The 15,047-nt window shown below is 38.2% G+C and overlaps 1 protein-coding gene across 3 annotated transcripts in view; it reads left to right on the forward strand.

The window, feature by feature from the left end:
• Nucleotides 1–14,936, forward strand: part of OSBPL9 (oxysterol binding protein like 9) — a 61,451-nt gene extending 46,515 nt beyond the window's left edge. The window contains exons 9-25 of one of the 3 annotated variants that reach the window (XM_080349216.1): nucleotides 855–893; nucleotides 3,491–3,584; nucleotides 4,117–4,218; nucleotides 6,180–6,339; nucleotides 7,026–7,138; nucleotides 7,412–7,530; nucleotides 8,939–9,024; nucleotides 9,271–9,445; nucleotides 10,888–10,972; nucleotides 11,228–11,338; nucleotides 11,712–11,775; nucleotides 11,884–12,024; nucleotides 12,875–12,953; nucleotides 13,292–13,383; nucleotides 13,826–13,961; nucleotides 14,058–14,136; nucleotides 14,882–14,936. In XM_080349216.1, coding sequence (XP_080205342.1) covers nucleotides 855–893; nucleotides 3,491–3,584; nucleotides 4,117–4,218; nucleotides 6,180–6,339; nucleotides 7,026–7,138; nucleotides 7,412–7,530; nucleotides 8,939–9,024; nucleotides 9,271–9,445; nucleotides 10,888–10,972; nucleotides 11,228–11,338; nucleotides 11,712–11,775; nucleotides 11,884–12,024; nucleotides 12,875–12,953; nucleotides 13,292–13,383; nucleotides 13,826–13,961; nucleotides 14,058–14,132 — 1,671 coding nt within the window. In that variant the 3' untranslated portion in view covers nucleotides 14,133–14,136; nucleotides 14,882–14,936. Of the gene's footprint in view, nucleotides 1–854; nucleotides 894–3,490; nucleotides 3,585–4,116; nucleotides 4,219–6,179; nucleotides 6,340–7,025; nucleotides 7,139–7,411; nucleotides 7,531–8,938; nucleotides 9,025–9,270; nucleotides 9,446–10,887; nucleotides 10,973–11,227; nucleotides 11,339–11,711; nucleotides 11,776–11,883; nucleotides 12,025–12,874; nucleotides 12,954–13,291; nucleotides 13,384–13,825; nucleotides 13,962–14,057; nucleotides 14,818–14,881 lie in introns of those variants that run through there. The other 2 variants (XM_080349215.1, XM_080349217.1) reach the window with 2 other exon arrangements.
• The last annotated feature ends 111 nt before the right edge of the window (nucleotides 14,937–15,047 follow it).

Here is a 15,047-nt window from a genome sequence, read left to right on the forward strand (position 1 = left end):
CTTTCATAATACTATTTACAGCTTTTTTTTTTTTTCCTTGTTCCTCTTAACAACTGGAAATCTGGGGAAATGCTCTGCAGACAACTCTTGAGGTTCACACCAAACAAAGTTAGGGATTGATACAGTGGCTAATATGAACTTTGCAGCTGAAGTGAAAAGATTTGGCTTAGTATTCAGTAAAATTTATACTGTTGCTGGTGCAGTCTTAAACAATGCCAACTGTAGATGGGCATTAGCTTGTCTGTAGCTTGTGTAATTTCCCCGTATGACAGTTTTGTTCCATGCGTTACCTGCTCTTTCACATACGCTTTTAAGCAAAAAACTCCAAATCCTAAATTGTAAATAATCTCAAAAACATTTTAAAACCTAGTGGATACCAAAAAGCAAAAGTTAAAACCATTTAACTTAAAAAGGCCCTTCTGCCTTTCAAAAGCAAAAGGTGCTTTAGAAAACCTGAGCTGTGTACTAATCACAGTTCTTCAGAAATGGAGAACTTTGTGTCTTTCGATTTTCAGGGCGTCACTGGTGCTGCAAACCGTGTTTTGGGGGCTCTTAGCTGTTTGGGAAGAACCTACGTTATAAAGCATAATTGTGTTCTACAGTGCAGAAAGGATAGTTTTGAAATTGTTGAAACTTTTGTGGACAGATCTGTGGAAAACTCTGATCTTCAGAGGTGCGATGACTTATGTATAGAATTGTATCTTCTAAGTTTAGCTACGTTATCACATGCTGAGGAATATTTGATGGCTGAAAACGTAAACATTCCTGAGAGAAACTTGCTGTTCTCACTTAACACAGAACTGATAAGTCATGCAAGATTGTTATGTTGATATTTGTAACATTTCTTCCTTAAGGACCAAAATAATGAGGAGAAGCACGCAGATGGACTTATAGTAAGTTTAAATCTAATATTTATCTCCCTTTATTTCTGCAGAATTGTGAACAGAGGCCTGAATTTCCACTCATTTTGCAACATACCTCCTTTCTCTAATTTACTGCTTCAAGTGTCTTATTAAAATCAGAGTCATTAGCTTTGGACGTGAGCTAACACCCTTGCCTTTAGAAAATACAGTGATCAGTTTTCTGCCGAGTGTCTCCAATGGCAGTGTTATCGCTGAACACTTAGATGAAAGTCTGCCATGTGAACAGGTGAAAGGGAAATTATTTGGTTAGAAACAGTTTTGTGTTCCATCTGAAGTATCTTTTTGTGGGAAATAGATCAGCTCTCTGTGTGCTTCCAGTACTTTGTCTCTTCAGCACTGCTGCTCATTTGACGCGAAGTTGTATAATGTCTGTTTAAGCAATGTTTCTTCTTTAACATAACTTCTGCCTTTTAATGTAACTTCTGTCATCTTTAGTTTCAGTCGCGTGTGACTTCTCTTTCTTCGTTCTCTTTTTGTCACTTGAGTACATTTCAGATAATTTTAATAGGAGATTGGTTTCCATAAAACGTAAATCTAAAAATCATAGTGTGTTTTCGTTACAGCTGACAGTAATTCCCAGGCTTTATTTGTCTTTCCATTATGCACAGCATTAGTGGTCTGATTTTCTGGTATGAACTTTGGAGTAAAGATGCACATGCAGATTTTTGTTTCATGCATATTGTAAATAAGATGAACAATTACCTTGTGGGTAGTCACGTAATTCAGGTCTTAGTGTCTTGGAGGAGGTTCTGTTGTGTGCCCTGGAAAAGAGGTTCTGCAGCTGGACGCTGCTGCAGGTAGGGGTGGTATGAATGTTAGATCTGCAACGCAGAGACTTCATATAGATATTATAACTTCTAGTCTGAATTTGATTAGCCACTATTCTAATTATCTGTGGGCTGACTTATACTAGGGAGAAATACCAGGTATTTCTGTAAGACTGTGTTGACTGCTGCATCAGATTGTGAAGACTGAAATTTTGATGCTGTTGAGGTCAACGTTAGCTTGGGCTAAAGGTCAGGGTTTCACTTTGACTATATTCCTGCCTAAGTTTAATGTTTGATACCACAGTAGGATGATGATCTTGCTGTTTCTATGTGGCTCGTTTTAAGTTGTTACTAAACTCAGAGTAGGAGAATTTCAGATCTGCTTTCATCTGCTTTTAAACCATGAAGGCAACACCCAAAACATCCAAAAGAAACTTCACATTGCAGTGTGGAGAATTGTTTAAGGATAAGGTTACAACCCTGCATTACAAAACCAAAGTTACCTTGGTTTTGGTTTTGTTTGATATTTTTTTTTCCCCCCCCTCTGTGTCATATTTCTGTATCATATACATTTCTGTATCATATATATTATTAGTTTCTCTAAAACGAAGGGAGAGAGAGATTAGCAATAGCATCCTGTGTATCATAGGACCATCTTGATTTTTATTTTTTGTACTTCTGAAGATGGAATCATGATTTTAAACCGTGAAATATGTGGGACAGGGACCTACCTGTGTCGCATACATAACTGCACAATCAGTTGAAGTGATGTGTAAGGGATGTTGATTTTATGCTGGAATACAGTGGAGTAACAGTCTATGTACTGTATTATTTATTTGTATACTAATTAGTAACACCAATGAGAGTGCAGAACAATTTTTATGTCATTTATTTTAAGCTGGAGATTTTTTTAAAGATAAAAGGGAGTAATTGTTTTGTTTTCAATTAAATAAATCCTGTGTTATAAAAAAATAATTAAAATCTTCACTGATTATTAATGTAGGATAAATTTCAAGCAAAGATTTTTGTAGTTCTGATGCAGATCAATGGTTTTAAATTACAAATAACAAAATTACAGGCCAATGAAGCAAGGCAAAATCATGCTAGCTGGGATTAAAAGACATTGCAGTTTAGTTTTCCAAGAGGCTTGTTGTATAAAAGCCAAGAACCTATCCTGAAGTTGGTGGCTTCTGTGAGTGTTGGGTCAAATCGGTGCTTCATTTTCAAAGTACCCACCTTCATAAGTAGATTGAAATGTCCTTTCCTGGAGATGCACTGAAAACTGTCACCTTGCATTGGAAAGAGTTTTGGCAGCAAAGCTACTTCCTGGCTGTAAGCATGCTGATGATTCCTGGTTTAACTTATGGGTAAATTTATTAATTTACTATGGTCTGGGCAAATTAATTTTTGAAAAAAAATTAAAAATACAGATTACTTATCCTAATTTTTGCCAGATAATTTGCATCTACCTTTCCACTGTTTGCATGCAGTATTTATTAATGGACATTGGAATGAATACCAGAAGCTAGAACTTGAAATAAGAATTCTTTGTAGGACCATTCAAATCTGTATCAAATTCAGTTTAGTGTAAAATCTGTGTAAAGGATTAAAATATTACCACTTTGAAAGTATTTCTCGTGTCCTCAACTGTCAATTTGTGTTTAACTTTCTCTCTCAGGAATTTGCTGTCTTGCATCTGGGCATTTCTTGTGCTCACAATGTTCTTGCTATCTATGCTTTATTTATTTATTTAAAACTGAGGGGAAAAAAAAAGCGCTTTTCTTTTTTTTTTTGTCTCAGAGCACCATAAACCCTGTTGACGCGGTTTATCAGCCCAGTCCTCTGGAGCAGTCGGTGATCAGTACGATGCCTTCCCAAGCGGTGATACCTCCAGGTATGGTGTGCAGAAAGAACCTCCATGGGAATACTCTGGAGCAGAGCAGGATGCAGCTGCAATCCAGATGTTGGGGCTGCGGAACAGTGGGCGGCTTCTGTGCCACCCATGCAGTACAGGTGCAGTTAGTGGTACAAAGGAAGGGAGAGGAGCAGGTGTGGAGCTTCATCAGCCCCCAGGTAAATCTACCCTTAGTTCTGTGGATAAGGTGGTATATTTTATCATACTTGCTCTAAGTTACTAGCTTACATTTCTAATATACTTTCTTAAAATAAATGAAACTATAATTTTCAGAAAACATACATACTTTCTAGCTAAATAACTGCATTTTTTAAAAGCCATCTTTGCTTAATAATAAAAAAGAGCTAGATAACAATGACAGAAACATTTTTTCTGTCTGAATGGCTTTAATAGAAAAGGATTCAACTTTTGAAAGTGAGGTGAAATAATGTGGACTCTGCTTCCCAACAAAAGTTATTGTTCTCGTATTTAAATGGGGCTTTTGGGTTTAACGTATCAAAATATCCCCTAGAACCTGCTCAGTTGTGCAAGTCAGAGCAGCGACCCTCATCTTTGCCAGTGGGACCTGTAGTAGCATCGCTTGGAAATCAGACTCCAACACCAAATAGTACAGGTACAGTTCTGTGTAACTGTCTTATTGAAGTACAAGAAACAAAACCCGAATATATACTTATCTGTAACCCACTGTAATTAGCTATTAAGATAACATTGTATTGGCCTACATATGTGTTGCTTTTAATCAACATATATTACAGTGTTGTGTTAAACTCAATTATTTTGCTCTTTCTCCCCACTATGGATACATAAGACACAGGGGTATTACCAGCTTCCTTTCTCGTGTCCATCAGTGCAACTTGCAGTAGTCAGCACAAGAACTTTGCAGTTAGCATGTCATGTCTCCCTCTTAAATAATAGCATTCATTGGACTACAATAGATGCCTTGAAGCAAAAGTTGCTATAATTATGTGTTTACAATTCCTATGATATTTTAAGGCCTTTTTAAAGCCATAGCTACATACTTAACATATTTTTAATTGATCTCTCTGCATTGACTGTCACTTCCTGATCAGTTGTCTCAATTATATTGTCTAATCATGTTAAAACTCTCTCAGCTCCCTCCCCAAGTTTTTTTTCTAAGCTTGTATGTAAATGATTTTGTTGTTAATTGATTACTACCCTTCCTTCCCACAACACTAATGTGTGTTTTAAACAGTATTTGCCCCATCTGACGGAAAGTTTGGGTTTTTTAGTCTTACTCTAAGCATCTGATCTTCTAGATAGTTTCTGATGATTGTTGTGTAATGACCTCCGCTGTGTCTTAAACCCCCACAAAAGGTCTGTGTCAGTGTTAACCTGGTTTGTCTTTATTGCTATGACTTTTTGGAAAAACTGTGAGTTAGTAGTGAGACAGGATTCACATAACCCGTTTTAGAAACCATATCCATTAGATTTTGTCACAAATGTATTTGTAGGTAAATTGGAAAGAGATGGTTTGGATAAGTAGAATACAAGTTGAGTGAAAACTGGCTGGGCTGCGAGGCTCAAGGTTTGTGATCAGCTGTGTGAGGTCCAAATGGCAACCAAGTGACTATTTGGTGTTTCTCAGGGGTTGATGCTGGGTCCAGTACTGCTCAGTGTCTTGGATGACCTAGACATGGACCTTGCCAAACTGGGGACAACAGTGGATAGGACAGAGCTCCCATTTTGAGGGGCTGTGACTGACTGGGGAAGTGGACTGACAGAAACCTCGTGAAGTTTGGTGAAGGCAAATGCCAAGTCCTCCAGCCAGCTGCCCTCAGCCTGCCCTCTTGCACGGGGTTAGCTGCAGCTTGGCTGGTACAAAGACATGGACCACCAAGACTTGGAAGTTGAGGCCCATGATGTACTTAGAGGCTGACAGAGCTGGATTTGTTCAGCCCTAGGAAGATCAAGCTCAAGATGGATGTTACTGCTGTCTTCTGCCAGCTGTTGGGAGGGTATGAAGGAGATAGAACTGGGCTCCTCTTGGAGACGTGCAGCAAAAGAATGAGGCAGCGCAAGTTGTAAGAAGGGAAATTACCAGTAGATATTAGGAAATGTTTTTGTTTTATGGTGAGGGTGATCAAACTTTGAAATAGGTTCTCCATAAAGATTATGGAATCATCTTGGGAAGTATTTAAAACCTGATTGGATGTGATTTTGAACAAACTAGTATAACTTTGAAGTTATCTGAGACTCAAGTGAGGAATTGGACCAGATTACTTCCAGAGGTCCCTTCCAACATAAGTCATGCTATGAATCTATACACGTTTTCAGTATTGTTGTTTTGCCTTTAATCAACAGCTTTGGGGAAAACATCCTTATACTTTACTGTTTTTCTGTGTTCTTGATTTTCCTAGTGACATTTCTCTTCTTATCTGTTAAATGAAACTGAATGTGAACCTGACTAAATGTCACTTCTAATTTCGTAAGGTATCATACCATCTGAGTTCATGTGGGTCTTGATTGATTTGAACCATCTTACTCATAAGTTTGAACTGGTGGATTTTAAACTTGTTTGTTTTTGTTAAATCTGTAATTTTTAATACTTCATAGGAAGTGGGCAGTCAGCACCTAGCAGCAGTCTCACTTCTCCAAGCCATGTCAACCTGTCTCCGAACACAGTCCCAGATTTTTCTTACTCAAGCAGCGAGGATGAATTCTATGATGCTGATGAATTCTATCAGAGCAGTTCTTCTCCAAAGCGATGTATGGAGTAAGTAGCTGAATGTGTGCAGTGCTTGCTGAATACAATTTTTACCTACAAGGGTATGGCTTATCTGCTTGTAGAAGTTAGTTAAGCTAAATAAGCAAATAAGCCACATCAGTTTAAAAAGAAAAGGCGGAGCAAGGCAAAAAAGCCACTCTGTGTTACAGAATAAGATGAGCCCTTCCTGCAGCACAGTCACCTGTGAGGGATGCACTTTCCTCCTCTGCTCCTTCCTATTCCATCAGGTATATATGTTGGCAAAATTCTAACGTAAACCAAACTTAGGAAGCAACCAGCTCAGAGATTTAATCTGAGACCATGAAGTATTTCACATGCATTTGTTGCAGCTTTTGGTAAATAGCCAATTCCCTCTCACATCTACTAAAAAAATTTTTTTTTTAAGTTGACGGCCTTTCATAAAAATCCCTATTTATTCTTCTTAATTTTAAGAGATGCTACACATTTCAAAGAGGAATTAGTCAGCTGTTTTATACTTTCAGATTGTTATTATCTTAGACTGCAGGGTTTCCCATTTGATCAGCTATGGTCCATTTTAAGTTTTCTGTGAATTAGCACATATATTGATGTCTGTCAGTAAACTCCTTGGGGAACTGATGGCTATGTATATCAAATTACAATGATTTGTTCTGAATTAATTCACTGAATTTGGGGAATTTATGACTCTTCTTCAGTTCTTCAGGGTCTGCTGCAGTCCTGACTCGGAGCAGCACAGGAAGTAGCATGAAACGTCCAGATACCACAGAGTCCCTCAATTCTTCCATGTCTAATGGGACAAATGATGCTGGTAAGTGACTGCCTGAACTTTCATGAGGAGCTCTTGATTGTTAATCTCTGTGTAAACTCTGTCAATGTATGTATGATCATGTATATATGACAAGGTACTTATGGAAAGTGGTTTATCTGCTGTTTCTTTGCTAATGGAAGACTGTTGAATTGTAGGATTTAAGCACCTTACATTTATAAATAATATTGGTTTGACAGCTAATATAACATGCTAATTAAATACAGTCTGTCTTTGAAGGTTTAGAGAAAAACAAAAGCAATTTGGTCTTTCTAGATCTCTTTGATCCTCCTGATGATCAAGATGATGATGGGGAAGGAGAATCAGTGGAAGAACATAAGAGTGTTATTATGCATCTATTGTCACAAGTTAGATTAGGAATGGATCTAACAAAGGTAAACTTGCTGGCTGTTCATGGGGAAGGGAGCGGGAGTAAAGCCTGAATTCTGTGTAAACCAGTCCAATGTTAAAATAATAATTCATGTTTGTTCTCAGAGCTAGCTAAGCAATAATCTCTCTAGCATGGTATATTTCAATAGGAGTTGTTACTGGGAAGGGAAAAATGCATGCAGAACAAATATATTCAGCTGCTAAAATCTGTTTGGGAAGATAGTTTGCTATTGAAAATAGCTGTTTGTTCTCCTTGGAATGCCTGTAAAGCTGGGATGTCAGGAATGCTGTATGCAGTAGGAATGTTTTTCCTGTCCTTTAGCTTCCTAGAAAAAAAGATCTACAAGATCCCAGTGTTTATGGACATTCAATAGGACATGAATGAAATAAAAGGGGAAATCAAGCATATAGTGAAATGCTTTGCTTATTTGGTATCTTGTTGAGTAAGTTGCTTGTGTATTTTAAAATGCAGTATGTAGGACTGGCAAGTAAAGAGTTGGATAGATTTTTCTTCAATGCAATTCACATTGCTGTCTCATGATAGAATGAAGAGCATTCTGAAGGTGTTGATCTTTCTAGGCAACTTGGTTAAACTTAAACAAGTAATTCCAGATAGAAAAAGAGTAGGAGAGATCAGTCCTATCATTCATTTCCTTAAGTAGATGACTTTTAACTGTCCAGCCTGGAACTCACAATAGACAATAAAAAGATAAAACCTTTCTGGTGAAAAAGCCAGCAGCTCACAACTAAACTACAGAAGGTTTCTGGCAGTTCTGAATAGGAATTGACAAAAAATGTGTCTATTTTGGGAACTTCTGGAATAGCTGAAAATTACTGATCTCAAGCTGCTGAGCATCATGAACACGCATCTTGTTCGCATCACTTGAAGTCAACAACAGCAATCGACAGCGCTTTCAACAGCGGTCTGCACCACACTGAAGCCGACAGCAGATCCATGGGAATGGAACCTGTAAATGCTGTTTGGGAAGAGAAGCAGCAGGGAAAACATTAACCTTCATCTTGATAGAGAGACGCACGAGACGATGGAACTACATGGAATGAGATTCTGAATATAACTGAAAATTGGCAGTGTACATATAGATGAAATTAAATAATCAGTGTTACTGTAATTAGGAACAGCTTTTGATAAGCTTAGCATGTAGTTGGATATGCCCTAGGTGGGACTAGAATGTACAGAAGACAAGAGACAGTTCCTTTTAGATCTTTGGTTTTATAGAAAATGTGAACTGAGTTGAATATGTCAGAACACATTGGTCAGTCTGGGAACACAATCAGCTCATGGGCGCAGGAGGCCGTGGGTGCTCTGGGTGCTATTTTCAGCCAGCGTGTAGAATGCTTTTGTGCAGGATGTTAACATATCTTGAACCATAAGAATCGTTTTTCTTCACCCAGGTGGTTCTTCCAACTTTTATCCTGGAAAGAAGATCACTCTTGGAAATGTATGCTGACTTTTTTGCACATCCGGACTTATTTGTCAGGTATTTGATTTTTAAAGTAGAGCGTTAATCGGTTCTAATGTTGTTTATGGCCATGTGGGCTACCAAAAATAAGTTGACAGTTTTGAAGAATATTGTTTGTGTTTTGATTAAAACTTGAAAAACTGTCGAAGCAGTCAAATTTCTAGTTGTAAAACAACCAAACATCCAAAAAGCTTTCCTGTGTTTGAGGTACCTGCTTGTATATCATTGTGCCTGTCCTTCTTTTCTCTCTTTTGGCCCATGCAGCATTAGTGACCAGAAGGATCCGAAGGAACGGATGGTTCAAGTGGTTAAATGGTACCTCTCAGCTTTTCATGCAGGAAGAAAAGGGTCAGTTGCTAAAAAGCCTTACAATCCCATTTTGGGCGAGATCTTCCGATGCCACTGGGTGTTACCAGGCACTGAAGGTGAAGATGATATGGTTAGTTTCTTGTGGTATGTTTTTTGGTGCCTAGAATGCATGCATGTAATTCCCAAAGCTTCATTAATTTACTGCCTGAAATGACCTATGCTATGTTTAAGTCACAAACTGACAAACTATAGCAATTTCTTAACTGATTCTACTCCCCTCTTTTTCTTTGCAGAGAGGTTTAAAATATCTTGTATAAGAGCATTTGAGCTATTAGATTTTTTTAGAACTATTTGACATTGTAAAATTGTTCTCTTTTCTCCTGAACTGTTTCATAGCACTGACTTCCAAAGTTCTGATTTTTTTTTCAATAATTTCTCTAAACCTTTGTATTTTAACAGTCAAATTCTTTCCCTCACTTACAACCTACAAAGCAGTGCAGTTTTTCCTGTGTACTTAATTCTCCTTTTAAAATCTTATTGTAGGCTTCTCAAATTCTGATTCTGAGCTTAGATAACGGTTGTACATCTATGTCTGGCTATTACTCTTCCTTTTGTACCTTAGCGGGGTGTGTGTGGTGAAGGACACAGTAACAGTAGTTCCACCCTCCTAATCTGAATTCAGCTGCCAGTGTATGAGTTTTTCTCTTATTTGCTCAAGTTTAACGAGACTCAAGATTAATCAGCCTTATGCACATGAACATAGTGAGCACAGTGCCCCACTGATTCTAGAGAAAAGCTCCAGCACATCCAGTGCAGGCTGCTGTGTTTGCTTTTTTAATTTCTTTTTTTTTGGTAATAGTTTATTTAGGCTTCTCAACTTGGGAGGTTGCAAATAATGATGTGGGAAGTGCTGTTGTGAGATGCTTCATGTGGCTTCACTGTAGTCTGTCTAACCATGTGACTGTTTAGATATAAAACATGTATTTTTTCCAGTTTAATTTATTTCCCCCAGTAGGTTTGCTCAGATCTTTCTCTTGTTTCTGAGGTGAATGTTTGGACTCCTGTTTGCTGGCATAGACAGTAGTGTAATTGTGCTTCCATTGCTTCTAGTGATTAATTATACCTTTCATGATTTGCCACGAGACATGAATGTTGTTTTATGGTTTTGTGATACATATAGTCTGATTAAAATGCATATCAGACTTTCTCAGAAGCAGACACGACAATTATTTCTGTCACCCATTTTTATTAGTAAGAAATGAAGTGGATTTAAATATTACTTTATAATTGGGTTTATACATAACTCTTCCGGTTTAACCGTTGTATTTGGGGACATCTCCCTGGATACATTTATACCTAAAAACAAGAGAATAGAAGCTGTATGTTCTTTAGAAAGCGTCGTAGTTTCAGGAGTCAGGATTTATTCCCCATCGAATTGGCAAACTGGCAAATCTGTTAAAATCTCTGCAAAACATTTTTAGAAGCCCTTAAACATGGAAGCAGCTTCTCTTGGAAACACACAGTGCTTTGTGAACACTGGCAGTGATGAAAAACCTCTCTGTTGTCCCACAGGAGCCGGTTTCAGAAGGACCAGTCCCGTGGGTCAGTAAGAGCAACGTGACGTTCGTGGCGGAGCAGGTCTCTCATCATCCTCCAAGTAAGCTGGCGGGCACTGTGCTCAGAGAGGTGGCGTCTGGACAGGAGCGACAGCAAAGTCAGCTCTTGCTTTAAATCTTGGATTTACGTTTTCTCTCCAAATTTAAAAGCTGAAAGTTTTCTCTTAAGCTGTTTTTGTGAGAACAAATTGCAGACTGTTGCCACGTGAGGCCCGTAGAGATATTTCCCGATGATTGAATTTGGAAACAACAGTACTAATATCTTGTGCTGCTGTTTTTAATACCTTTTTCTTCAGTTTCAGCATTTTACGCCGAGTGTTTTAACAAGAAGATACAGTTCAATGCTCACATATGGACCAAGTCAAAATTCTTAGGAATGTCTATTGGCGTTCATAACATAGGGCAAGGTATGTGTGTGTGAATTTGACAACAGAAGATAAATTTACATTCTGCAACTAGAATTTTTGCAAAAAATATTTAAAGTCATCCTGTTAAATGTAAGCAGTGTTTGATTTTATGTAATTTGAGCTTATGTTTCTAGGAATCAGTGATTCTTCTTGCACACTGTGTGCTGAAATCATGTAGGGCCCAGTTTTTCACATAAACACAACTCTCCCGGCCTCCTCCAGCAGCTGGGCATCTCAACATCGAAATAAAGCTCAGCACCTTTCCTTTTTATGGTACTTGGGTTTAGTGAATTAATTCAGGAGAAAATTATGGAAAGTTTTGTAGAGGTTTTGCTGGATGGTTTTTTAATCTGTTTTTATTTTTCTTTGATAGGCTGTGTCACATGCCTGGATTATGATGAACACTATATTTTGACCTTTCCTAATGGTTATGGAAGGCAAGTAAATGCTCTGTTTGGTATTTTCATTTTTAATGCCTTCTCATATTTCATGCTTAAAAATTATCAGTTAAGAGGGTATAAATAAAGACATCTTTATAATTGCAGGTCTATTCTCACTGTGCCATGGATAGAACTTGGTGGCGAATGCAGTATTAATTGCTCCAAGACAGGTTATAATGCTTCCATCGTCTTCCACACAAAACCATTTTATGGAGGAAAGAAGCACAGAATTACAGCTGAAATTTTGTAAGGGGGTTTCTTTCTTTAATCTCACTTTTTCTCTACTTAAATGCTGACAATGTTTTTTCAGGACAGTCAGGAGTGTAAAATACTGGAACAGCTCCACTGAGTAACGTAGCTCATGATTACCTGTTATTAATGAAAGGAAACCTGCGCAGGCCTGCAAACTGCTTGTCCTGCTCGAAAATGTTCTCAGCTGTTGACCAAAAGGAATTTAAGTTTTCTCCTTCAGCATTAATCTCTCCTAAAAACAAAAATACGGAAGCAAGCCTTGTCATACCGCTGTTCATAGCGTGTCACTAAAGCTCTGCTGCAGCTTTTACTGATTTATTCAGATTGGTGGTTTGGTGCCCAGGGCAGAGAATTCAGTGGAGATTCTCGTCTTACTGGAGATCTGCTGTAATGTCAGCAAGTGGATGCTGACAAAACGAGGTCCAGAACCTGGTTTTAAATCACTTCCCGACACACATTGTTAGATACCATTCATTGGTGAACTAGTGTTTGTGTTTCCCAGTAGTCTGGGGAAGAAGTTAAAGTCTGTGGAACCTTTTAAACTTAACTTGCCACTCTAAATCTGTTTAGAAAGCTGGTAACTAGTTTCCTAAGCTCTAAATGCAGATACAGCCCTAAGGCAAGACCTGTCTTACTTAGGACAGCACTGCCTTGTCAGGTTTAGCCAGTTGAACTAATTCATGCAAAACTTCTCCCTTGTAAACAGAACCGTCATCTTTTGGTGATGAACCTTTTGAGGGCTGATATAAATCAGACTGTACAGCAACTAGGATGAAGTTTTGATCTTTTGGGGTCTTTCATTTACTGTAATACAACTAAGAAATGACTGTTTCTTTCTATTTAGTTCTCCTAATGACAAGAAAGCCTTCTGCACAATTGAAGGAGAATGGAATGGTGTCATGTACGCTAAATACACAACAGGGGTAAAGCAGCTTTTTTTCTTTTTTCTCTTTTTCATCAGAAATGGAATATTTGGCTTTAAAAGCTTTTTGTTTGTTTTTTAAAAACAAACATTAATAGTTGGGAATTCCTATGAAGCTGCCCAGAAGATCACAAGAATACTGAATTTGGGATTAAAAGTCCTGAATTTACTTTGTTAATTTAGCTTAAGGTAACTTGATTTTTTTATAGCAAGAAGAGAATCTGAAGAATGATGTGTTTTCATGTATCTCCTGCCAACCAGTGTACTGGAGTGTGAGACTATAGAACTTTTCAGTTTAGATAAAGAGCTGATTTTGTTTGTTAAAATCTCACTCTCTAGGAGAATGCTGTCTTTATAGATACCAAGAAAATGCCTATAATTAAGAAGAAGGTAAGGAAATTGGAGGACCAAGACGACTTTGAGTCTCGCTGGTAAGAATTTTAGTTAAACGAGCAAATTAAGACTTTTATTTGTTTGTTAGCCCCAAGTTTGCAGTACAGAGTGTGACTCCTGGTGTAAATCCAGCCCCTGCATGGTGGCCTGTGCTCCCTGACAGTCTTTGCTGCAGGACAGAGCCAAGGGACGTGCAGATTGGGTTTTAATGGGGAAGAGCAGAGCTGTAGCTCTTGCTCACATCCTTGTCGAGACCAAATGTTCCAGGGAGGTCCAGAGAGCCACACTGCAGCCTCCACCATCCTGCCAACAGACAGTGCTGCTGTTGTTTAATATGTATTGGGTCTTTTCTGGTCTTTTGATAAGTGAGACCTGCCCAATTCAAACAAATATTGATGAGTAATAGCCAGTTGTAAGTTTCTACAACCTTGTAGCGCTTTGCTGCTATAAAGCAGTCTCCGTTCAAATTTCTTTTTTCAGCTTATGGAAAGATGTAACCTACAACTTAGTAATTAGAGACATTGATGCGGCCACAGCTGCAAAACACGCGCTTGAGGAAAGACAAAGAGCTGAAGCCAGAGCCAGAAAGGAGAATGAGACCCCATGGGAAACACGGGTGAGCTTTATTCAAAAAGTGTAAATGCCCTCGAACCTGTGTTCCTTTCCAACCGAGCCGTAAAAAGCTTACATCTGATTATTCCCTTGTTTCTAGTTATTCCATGAAGATGGAGAATGCTGGGTTTATGATGAGCCGCTATTGAAACGACTCGCTGCCAATAAACATTAAGCAGGTTAGAAAACCAGGAAAACATTCAAGCCTTGGCTTAGCAAAGTTTACATCTGATACCAAGAGTCAGCAGTTATCACGTATGTACCGTTCGGAGAACCCGACCCCTCCAACTGCAGTGGTTCCTATCTCAGGGATACTGGACTTACTGGTGCAGATAAGCAATTAAATGAAACAAGGAACGTCTTGGCTGTGCAGTAACTTATGTTGGTGTATTCAGGCTTCCAAAGGCGGCTGTCAGAGCCGTTACTGATGCTTCTAAAGCACGGGGAACCTGGGCCGCGAGGCAGATACACTCTATAACCACTGTGAAGGCCAAGGCATTTGGTATCAGTTGCATAATATTCCTGGGTCCTATGTATTTAAAAAAAAAAGAAACAAAATGCAGGATGTCATTTAAATCTAGCTAATGTTTGCAATGTGTAAATATGAAGATTCCTTTGATGGGACAATTTGTTAGAAAATGCTACGTAAATGTTATCTTCCACCTGTATGATAATCAAATCTTTTGGCATTTCAGTGTCTTGCCCAAAATAACTTGGTTATTTTGAGATTAAAATGTAACCATACATAATTCTACTCAATGCATCTTAAAGCTTCATAAAATAGATTTTTCAAACTTCTCTTATGGACTTTTTATTTATTTCATAATAAACCTTTGCAGCAAGACTGCTTTTTCAGCTGAGTGATGATCAATTGTGTTATGTTTAAATTATTAATAGTATTTTTTTCCACTGGAATCCTTGCAGCTAAACCTACTTCTTAAAGTAGTTAGGGAAGTAGGAGAAGAGCAGAATTTGCAGCACCTACGGCAGAATTTTTCTGGAGTCTCCATCCAGCCTTGCTTCTCTGCCTGCTTGCCAGCACTTCAGGACTCTTTACACTTCTGTGCTTTTTTACTTGAAGTTAAATAAT

This window comes from Nesoenas mayeri (genome assembly GCF_963082525.1).
Source record: "Nesoenas mayeri genome assembly, chromosome: 8".
NCBI classification, from domain to species: domain Eukaryota; kingdom Metazoa; phylum Chordata; class Aves; order Columbiformes; family Columbidae; genus Nesoenas; species Nesoenas mayeri.